Below are 10,963 nucleotides of genomic sequence, written 5' to 3'. Positions count from 1 at the left end.
AACTTTTTACAGTGTATATTACAAAAGTAATATTTCTTATTTTGTTTAATATTTTTATTTAGTAGTAGTATTATTATCATTATTATTATTCATTATTAATTATTTGAATTTTACTGTGAATATTGCAATAGTAATAAAACTTTGTATTTAATATTGTAATTTATTATATTGAAAATGTATTCAATTATTATTATAATTGTTATTAAATTATTTATGAATATATAGTAATTTATTGAATGATTATTGCTGTTATTATTTTATTTAATATTATTTTGTTTAATATTTGTATTTTAGTTATTTAGTTTTATTTTAATTATTATAGTTGATATATAATCACAAAATATTTGGCCAAATTATGCAGCCCTACAAACAAGCACATCAAACATGGGACTTTTTTTAAAATCACATTTTTATCAGAAAAATTGCAATAATTTTTTCTCTCCCAAAATGTTCAGCCCTAATTCAGACATTAATTTGTAGATATTTATTAGTATCGTTTTTTATGAAATAGTATTTGTTACAGTGGATATTTTATATAATACTGTAATATTTATTATATTAAAATATGTATCAATTATTATTTTAAATGATTTCATATTTGGTATTTATGTTATGCAATAATAATAACAATAATGTATTTAGTTTTATTTATTAAATCACAGCCAATCACAAATTTCATTAAAAAAAATCACAATTCAAGTTCAATTCATTTTTTTCTTTGCCCCCCAAAACATGCAACACTAATTCAGACATTATTTTGTACATTTATTTTGCTTTTTCTCTTTTAAAATATAAAAGTTATGCTTTGAGAAAAAAATACGTTTAAAATGTGAAATGTTCCAACTGAATAGAATTAGCATTCAAAACTCTGGCTGACAGCGATTTCATAACATGCATAGATTTACATAATAAACTGTGTTTGATTTTGTGCATCTATTTAACAATATATAGCTGTCATTTTAATGTGACGAAGAAACAACAGAAAACATGAAACTCTTACTGCTGCAAAACGCAAATATAGGTAAATTAGAAGCATGTAAAGGCTTTCATTTAATAATCTGTGTAATAAATGACAGATTTGTTTTCAGTCAGTGTTCATTAGGCTGAAGTTGAGATGATCAGACGTCCACAGACTAGCATGAAGGAGCCGAGCCATTATGAAGAGAGCAGAAAATGGGTCACTTGAGTCGTTTGAGAGAAATGAGGATGAGACGAGAGGCAGAAGCTAGTTATCTGACCTCTGACCGTCTGATCTCCGCAAACCTCACCTGTTCTAATAAACACGCTAATGCCTCCCACTTGTGTGTGCGCGCGGTGCTGCTGAAGAGCACTGGCGTCACGCTGTCAGAGAGATGGAAATAGTGCGGGCGTTCGCCGACGGCTATCTCATCGTTTCGATTGGTTTCTTTCATCTGAGCGAGGTTCCATTCGGCTCGGCCAATCAGGAGCCGGTGTGTGTGTGTGAGCTATGAATATGTATGACATGCTAATTCCCGTTGTGTGGCCTGTAGTTTTGGCTCAGCGGGGACGGCGTGTAGCTTTAATAAGAGCCTGCGGGGCTTCTGGAGCTCCAGACCCTTCAGGCTGATCTGGAGTCTGTCTGCGCTCTCAGATAAACCAGTTCAGTCCATCATCTTATCAGGCTCAAACACAAGCAGCACTGCACAGTTTATTCATTCATTTAGTTAGCTTTTCTGTTATAGTTTTTATTGCAAAGGCCTTATTTCTATTTTATAAACAGCATAATTTATTTTTGTAGTTTTTGTTATAGTTTTTATTTTATTTTAAGTGCCTTATTTTTATTTTATTAACAGCTGAATTTATTTATTTACTTATTTATTTTGTATTTTTTATTTTATTTCATACTAAGTGCCTTATTTCTATTTTTACGAACAGCAGAATGAATTTATTTATTTATTACTTTTTATTTTATTTCAAAGTAAATGTTTTATTTTTATTTTTTTAACAGCAGATATACTTATTTAGTTTTTTATTTTATTTAATTTATTTATTTTTTTTTATTTGTATTTTTTTTTTAAAGTGCCTTTGTTTGTGGTAGTGGTTTAGATAAGTGGTGTATTTTGTAATGCAAACTAAAAACCCCAACTAATACAAATGACAAAAATACAGCAACATTTCTAAAACTTTAACTATTTATTTTATTTTATTTTATTTTTGAAAGTGCCTTTGTTTGTGGTAGTGGTTTAGATAAGTGGTGTATTTTGTAATGCAAACTAAAAACCTCAACTAATACAAATGACAAAAATACAGCATAAATACAACAGAAAATATAAAAATGAAATCTAATTCAAAATATTAACAAAAACTATACTAGTATATCAGTGATACTAAAATAACACAAATTAAAGTCACTGCATCTCAGTGCTTTACATTTAATCTCAGTCTTGAAAAATGTGTTTCATAAATCCTATCAGGAGAAAAAAATAGCTGTTCAGCATTTTTTTTTATGTTCCTTGTCTTTTTTTTCTATGTCTTTTTTAATCATTCATCAACAAATAAGATATAGTATTCAGATCATGTGCCTGGAACTGGCAAATATGCTCGATATTTTGCATATATTTTGCATTAAGCGTGTGAATGAACAAGTGTATTTTGATTTCACTAAAGTATGCAAACTTTTCAGAGATATTGATTTCAAAATATGAACATTTAATGGTTTTGTTTTCCCCAGCATTTTGTTTTGCCGCTTTACTCTGATGGGCAATTGCATGATGGTTTTATTAGTATCTCCAGCCGTCAGTTTCTCTGGAACAGCTCGTCGAATATGAATATAGTCATTTGTGAACTCTATTGTAAGATGTTTATATTCTGAGCATCTTTCACGTGAATGCATGTAAATGTAATATCTGTGTATGTGTGGCTTTCATTGCACACAAATATTCCCGTCCTCTTCTCGTTTGCTGAGTGTTTTGCATGTGTGCTTCCTGTGTTTCTTCTTTCATTCTTCTGTCCTCATTTCAACTTCCTGTTACGTGTGTGTCTCTTCACAGACTCGTTAGTCATTAATAATCCAGTCAAATCCTCCTGTATGGTGTCATGAAGGAGCCTGGAGTGTTTTATGCTGCTTTTTCTGGTCATTTTTTATGTTTGACAGCTCAAGTATTACACTCTGACGGAGGTGAGGCAGGGGTCAGAGGTCACTGAAGAGCTGTCAGTCACTCGTATCTGAACAGGTGTAAACACCTGTGACCTTTGACCCGCGTCTGAAGTAATATTTCATAATTTTACTGTTTTTACTGTATTTCTGATCAAGTAAATGCAGCCTTGATGAGCAGAAGAGACTTCTTTCAAAAACAAAACAAAACAAAAAAATCCTCAAACTTTTGAACAGTTAACTAAATAACTAGGTAAATAAACTATAAACATAAAAAAATTTGATACTTGAAATAAAATACTTTTAACTGAAATAAAATATTTAAAAAACTTAAACTTGTAATATTAAAATAATTAAAAAAATAAAATTAAAACTTATTTAGTTTCAGCTAGTTGTTAAGGCAACATTTCTCATTTTCAATTAGTTTAACTTGGTGTACTAAAATAACTCAAACTAAAACTGAAATAAAATTAATAAACATATTTTTTAAAATGGATTTATAAAAAAAACAATAAAAAAACGAAAATAATAAAAATGACAACAAAAAAATAACAAAATGACAAAAACTTGAACTAAAATGAAAATTAAAACAAAATCTGAAAAATAAACAATAATTCAAAATAAAAACTACAATAGTTTCTAGTTCATTCTCTGTATTTGCATACTATTCCCAGTTTGCATACTATATACTGCAGAAATACAGTCATTTTATGCTATTCTGAACATTTTCCGTCTAAACCGCGCTCGTGTGTGTGTGTGTGTATATCTGTGTGTGTGTGTGTATATCTGTGTGTGTGTGTGTATATCTGTGTGTGTGTGTGTATATCTGTGTGTGTGTGTGTATATCTGTGTGTGTGTGTGTATATCTGTGTGTGTGTGTGTATATCTGTGTGTGTGTGTGTATATCTGTGTGTGTGTGTGTATATCTGTGTGTGTGTGTGTATATCTGTGTGTGTGTGTGTATATCTGTGTGTGTGTGTGTATATCTGTGTGTGTGTGTGTATATCTGTGTGTGTGTGTGTATATCTGTGTGTGTGTGTGTATATCTGTGTGTGTGTGTGTATATCTGTGTGTGTGTGTGTATATCTGTGTGTGTGTGTGTATATCTGTGTGTGTGTGTGTATATCTGTGTGTGTGTGTGTATATCTGTGTGTGTGTGTGTATATCTGTGTGTGTGTGTGTATATCTGTGTGTGTGTGTGTATATCTGTGTGTGTGTGTGTTTGAGGTCGTTGCGTGAGTGTGTGAGGTTAATAAATGTGCCGTCGTCATCGCTTGCAGCACCTGTGATCAGTTTGTGTTCAACATAAGCAAGCACAAAGCCTGAGGGAGCAAACACACACGTATGAACACACAACGCCGTGTTTTTCATGCTCTCAGTGTTGGTGAGCTGTATTTCAGTGCATCAGCTGCATCTGTAGGAGTCTGTTTTTCTGTAAAACGTGAATCTGGAGCACTGAAGGATGCTGGGAGGATACAGAGACACCGAGAGTGTAAAATAGGCCAGAGAGAGAGTGTGTGTGAGTCCTTTAACTGTGTGTGTGTGTGTGCATGTGTGTGTGTGTGTGTGTGTATGTCTGTCTGTGTGTGTGTGTGTGCATGTGTGTGTGTCTGCGGGTGTGTGTGTGGGTGTGTGCGTGTGTGTGTATCTGTGTGTCTGTGGGTGTGTCTGTGGGTGTGTCTGTGGGTGAGAGAGTGTGTGTGAGTCCTTTAGTTCCCCTCACACACACACACACACACACACACACACACACACACACAGTCCAAAACACTCGCCAAGAATAATGCGAGTAAAAATGCAGATTACTGAGTTAGTCCCCATATGTTTGCTAACCATCTGCTCAACATTTATTAGGAACACAGCTTTAACTGAACTGTAAGAACAGCAGTGACTGTCAGTGACGTTTAGTGACGAGAGCGATTCACTGGCTAATCATAAAAACATCTGCTAAAGTCCTCTAGCATTAAAAACATTTGAGGAAAGAAGTCTCTTCTGCTCACCAAGGCTGCATTTATTTAATTAAAAATACAGAAAAATGCTGTAAAATGGTCAAATATATTACAATTTAAAGCAGCTGTTTTCTATGTGAATATCTGTTAAAGTGTAATTTATTTCTGTGATGCGCAGCTGTATTTTCAGCATCATTACTCCAGTCTTCAGTGTCACATGATCTTCAGAAATCAGTATAATATGCTGATTTGCTGCTCTAGAAACATTTCTGATTATTAGCAATGACGAAAACAGTCGTGCTGCACAATATTTTTGTGGAAACTGTGATACATTTTATTTTTCAGGATTTTAGAATGTTCAAAAGAACAGCATTGATTTGAAATAGAAACATTATCTTTTCTAACATTCTAAATGTCTTTACTGTCACTTTTGATCAATGCAATGCATCCTGGCTGAAAAAAAACATTCAGTTCTTTCTAAATAATCGTACTGACAGCAAACTTGCGAATGGTTGTTCGTCTTCACGTTCAGTTTTACTCCTGTCTCTTTGTCTCTCGCAGGAGACTAATGAAATCGTGGCCATTAAGAAGTTTAAGGACAGTGAAGGTGAGTTAAAAAAGCTTCTGTTTGCAGGATCAGCATTCAGAACAACTGAACTGGAACTGCTGAGAGTCCTTCATCTGACCTGATTTACTTCAGCGCTGAACAGACAAGCAAACCAACAACCAGAATTAGTGTCGCGGGGCTGTCTGTGACATCATGATGCAGCTCATGAATATTAATAAGGATGCATTAATGATATATACTGTAAGCACATAAACGTGTATTAATCTAAAGATCAAATTTACAGAAGAGCATTTGTTCTATATCATAATAATAATGATAAACATAAACAATTTAACATCAAATTGTGAATAAAAATTAATATGCATTATATATGCTTTTTTATTTACAACTTTATAGAAGAGCATTTGTTCTATAAATGTTCTGTATCAGAAAAAATATGTAAAATAAACAAGTTAGCATCAAATTACATAAAATGTTTTTAATTAAGGTTTTAATTTGCATAATTTTACATAAACACATCTTTGTACTCTGTTCCAATGCTGCTAAAACAACAACTATTAAAATCATTTTTGTTAACTGAAGTAAAGGTGAAATAAAATAAATGATATAAATATTAGATGGAAAACTACATTAGAAATTACTAAAATAAGTTTGTTAAAGCACTAACATTTCTAATTGTAAATAAATCAAAACAAAAATAAAAACTATATTAAAGTTGAATACTTAAAATATATTTTATAATTTAATAAATTAAAATGAAATAAATATGACAATTAAAAAAAAAAAGAAAATAATAGACAAAAACTACATTAGAAATACTTGAGAAATACTTAAGTTGAAGCACTAAAATTACTAACTGTAAAAAAAAAAAAAAAAAAAAAACGAAAAATATATGTATTTTTAAATTAAAAAATTAAAAAAAAAAAAGCCATATTAAGAATCAAATTCCTGAACAGATAACCTTGAGTTGCTTTTTGAGTTGCATTATTTTTTTTATTAAGGAAAATTATTTCTAAAATTAATAACTGGAAAAAAAAAAAAAAAAAAAAATACGTGTATTTTTTGTATTTTTAAATTAAACAATTAAATAAATAATATGACAATTAAAAATAATATAAAATAAAATAAAATAAATAAAATTAAACCTGAAAATATAAAATAAAATTCAACTCAAAATATTAATAATCAAAAACTATAATTCATATATAAATAATGCAAAAAAAAACAAAAAACACTGGTTACTTTTAAAAGTAATGTTTTACATTGTGTTACAACCGATAGAATGTAACATTGTTCTTTTTTTAATTGATTCTGATTCTGTTATATTTCTGTTTAAATAAATATAAGCTGTAATGCATGTTTATTTATCGTGGCTCTTGGTTCAGAAAATGAGGAGGTGAAGGAAACGACCATGCGTGAGCTGAAGATGCTCCGCACGCTGAAGCAGGAGAACATCGTGGAGCTGAAGGAGGCGTTTCGGCAGCGAGGGAGGCTTTACCTGGTGTTTGAGTACGTGGAGAAGGTGAGATGAGACGGAGAGCGCTGAGATCTTCGGGTTGTGTTCTCCTGATGTGTGGTTTGTTGAGATGATCGTGTGTGTGTGTGTGTTGTAGAACATGCTGGAGCTGCTGGAGGACATGCCCAACGGAGCTCCACCGGAGAAGGTCCGGATCTACATCAACCAGCTGATCAAAGCCATCCACTGGTGCCATAAGAACAACATCGTCCACAGAGGTGCGAGACCACCTGCAACCAAAGAAATTATATTAAGAATATGTTCATTATTTTATTTCATTTTAATCATCGTCCACAGAGGTACAAGACCACCTGTAATAAAATAAATTTGTAAATTTTTAATTAAAAAATGTAATTAATTATATTTTAATTATATTATTTCATTTTAATCATCAATAAAATGAAATAAAAAACATTATATTTTAATTAAATTTCTTACTCATTGTCCACAGAGGTGCAAGTCCACCTGTAATAAAATTAATTATATTCTAATAAAATAAAATGAATAAATAAATAATATTTTATTTATATTATTTAATTTTAATCATGGTCCACAAATATATGAGACCACCTGTAATAAAATAAATTATATTTTAATAAAATTTATAAAAATTATATATTATTTAATTTTAATTATTGTCCGCAGTGGTGCAAGGCCATCTGTAATAATTCTTTTTATATATGATTCATTATAATATTAATAATTATATTTTAATAAAATTAAAATAATAAATTATATTGTAATTATATTATTTAATTTTAATCATTGTCAAATGAAGTATAAGACCATCTGTAACAAAATACATAATTTAAAGAATTTCAATTAAAATATATATTTTTATTTGATTAAAATATATTTTAATGATATTATTTAATATTAATTATTGTCCACTGACACATATTACACATGCATGATGGATAGATCTGTCTCTCTGGCTTTCTAGATATCAAGCCGGAGAATCTGCTCATCAGCTCAGACGACATGCTCAAACTGTGCGACTTCGGTAAGTTTCTGTAGTCATGTGATCATGAAGCACCAATCTCTGTGCTTCTATCTGGATTGTCCAATGTGCATCACAGGACTCTGTGTGGTGGCCACGCCTACATTCTGTGCAAATGATGTGGGCGGAGCAAATCCTTATTCTCATACTGTCCTGTATTAGACTCAAGTGTGTGTGTGTGTGTGTGGTGAGTGTGTGTGTCTCCGTCTGTGTGTATGTGTGTGTGTGTGTGTGTGTGTGTGTGTGTGTGTTTGACTCTGTCTGTCTGTGTGTGTGTGTGTGTGTTTGACTCTGTCTGTGCGTGTGTGTGTCTGTGTGTGTGTGACTGTCTGTGTGTGTGTGTCTGTCTGTGTGTGTGTCTCTGTCTGTGAGTGTGTGTGTGTGTGTGTGTGTTTGACTCTGTCTGTGTGTGTGTGTGTGTGTGTCTGTGTGTGTGTGTGTGTTTGACTCTGTCTGTGTGTGTGTGTGTGTGTGTCTGTGTGTGTGTGTGTGTGTGTGTGTCTCTCTCTCTGTGTGTGTGTGTCTCTGTCTGTGAGTGTGTGTGTGTGTGTGTGTTTGACTCGGTGAGGCGACAGCAGGTGGTCTGTCTCTCTTTCTCTCACTCCAGACTCAGTCTGTCTGTCTGTTGTCCATTCTGCTGGAAACACTGATATTGTTTTGATTGGGAAATGCAAGCAAACACACACATGCGCATCTTCTGTCCTCCTAAAATCATCACATACGACAGAAAAATCACCTATAAGATGTCGTTTATGTCTCAGTTATTTCTTTAACATGCTTAATCCGCTCACTTTGGCTCTGTTAATGTGAGGTTGATATGCTAATCCAGTGTGTGTCTCTGGCAGGTTTTGCGCGGGATCTCTCTGAAAGCACCGATGTGAACTACACTGAGTATGTGGCGACCAGATGGTACCGATCCCCGGAGCTGCTGCTGGGGTGAGTGTGTGTCCATATCACCATTACACAGCAGACCAGAGGACATCTTCATTGTTCTCTTCACTTAATGTTTTCAGTGGACAGGGACATTTCACTATGAAATAAAAAGAAAGTTATATTGTGCATAAAATCTGTTTTAGTTATTTATTTTTTCATGACAACTAAACACATTTGCCACCCTAAATTCTTATTACTTTAATGCATCGGGATGATTCTTTATATTTTTATTGATTTACTTATTTTGAAAAAAAAACAACAAAAAAAATGAATTAAATGTAAAATTAAATTTTAATAATTATATTTCATTTTATTTTAATTCATATTTGATAATTATCTATCTATCTATCTATGTAAACAAAATTACAAAATGTCTTAATAAATATAACAACATAATATAATAAAACAAAAGTATTATGAGGATATAAAACACCATAAAAATAAAGAAATATAAAAAATATAGTTAATAAATTAATTAAAATAAATATAAAATAAGTACATTATAAATTATAATATATGCAGTATATGCATATATATGTAAACATTAAATATTAATATAATTAATAAACAATATAACATCACAAAATATGTAAATTATATATATATATATATATATATATAACAACTATAATATAATTTAACTATAATTTATAAACATAATATAACAACATAACATAATAAATCAAACATAAAAGAAATATGAGAATATACAAGATATATATATATATAATTTATTTATTTTTTTGGGCCGAAGTATGACCTGATCATGTTCTTGTCAGGATTCACTGAATGAGAGTTGATTCTCTTCGTGTTGGTTCATGAGTCTCGACTGATATTCAGTGTCTCTGTCAGGGCTCCGTACGGGAAGGCGGTGGACATGTGGTCAGTGGGGTGTATTCTGGGCGAGCTGAGCGACGGTCAGCCTTTATTTCCGGGCGAGAGTGAGATCGACCAGCTCTTCACTATCCAGAAAGTCCTGGGACCCCTGCCGCCCGAACAAATGAAGCTCTTCTACAACAACCCACGCTTTCACGGGCTACGGGTCAGTCTGTCTGTCTGTCTGAAATCCCAGCACTATATTATCACATGTTCTTACTGTGATTGATTCATCAGCGTGTGTTCTCCGTGTGTAGTTTCCCTCGGTCAGCCATCCGCAGACTCTGGAGAGACGATATCTGGGATGTGTGAGAGTGTGAGTGTGAGTGTGAGTGTGTGTGAGCGCGTGTGTGTGTGTGTGTGCGTGCGTGAGAGAGTGTGTGCGTGAGAGAGTGTGTGCGTGAGAGTTTGGCCAGTTTCAGGAAAAAATTGTCCCCAGGAGTGAGATAAATCTGACACAGTTTCTATTTGAGGACATCTTGAATTGGATAAACATTTTTAAACATTAAGTAAATTATTCTAAAAATAAAAGATAAAAGATAAAAATATAGTTAAAAATAAGTACAAATAATAAAATGATAAAATATAATGTCTGTATATTCTAAATAAAAATAATATATATATAAAATATATATATGATACATGAAAATAATATGAAATGTAAAATGCAGTTAAAAATGAGTTACAAATGTAAAATTAAAGTGTAAATAAATTATAAATGTTTATTTTATATAGTTAAATTTAAATGTAATTATAATTAACATAATACATGTAACAACATAAGGTACTAGTATACTATGAATAGAGAGAAAAGGAGAGAAATGAGTCAGTTTTTCTGTAACCTTCACGTTTCAAAACTGTATGAAATATTAAATAATCAAATTAATTAGTGTTTTTGTGTTTGTCATCCGTCCACCCCACAGATCTAAATGAGTCTGACCTTCCCTTCTCTTGTCTTTTGTTCACCTGTGACGAAGGTTTGTCGTTATGGTGTGTGTGTGTGTGT

At 32.0% G+C, this 10,963-nt stretch overlaps 1 protein-coding gene across 1 annotated transcript in view; it reads left to right on the top strand.

Moving 5' to 3' along the window:
- The window catches only part of LOC107653194 (cyclin-dependent kinase-like 5), a 57,558-nt gene that overhangs the window by 31,693 nt on the left and 14,902 nt on the right, over window positions 1-10,963 (top strand). The window contains exons 4-10 of the mRNA XM_016439863.1: window positions 5,626-5,671; window positions 7,018-7,154; window positions 7,246-7,366; window positions 8,092-8,151; window positions 8,994-9,084; window positions 9,934-10,123; window positions 10,215-10,265. Coding sequence (XP_016295349.1) covers window positions 5,626-5,671; window positions 7,018-7,154; window positions 7,246-7,366; window positions 8,092-8,151; window positions 8,994-9,084; window positions 9,934-10,123; window positions 10,215-10,265 — 696 coding nt within the window. The remainder of the gene's footprint in view (window positions 1-5,625; window positions 5,672-7,017; window positions 7,155-7,245; window positions 7,367-8,091; window positions 8,152-8,993; window positions 9,085-9,933; window positions 10,124-10,214; window positions 10,266-10,963) is intronic.

This window comes from Sinocyclocheilus anshuiensis, unplaced genomic scaffold (assembly GCF_001515605.1).
Source record: "Sinocyclocheilus anshuiensis isolate Anshui unplaced genomic scaffold, SAMN03320099.WGS_v1.1 scaffold143, whole genome shotgun sequence".
NCBI lineage: Eukaryota > Metazoa > Chordata > Actinopteri > Cypriniformes > Cyprinidae > Sinocyclocheilus > Sinocyclocheilus anshuiensis.
This window is presented reverse-complemented; position numbering and strand designations above follow the sequence as displayed.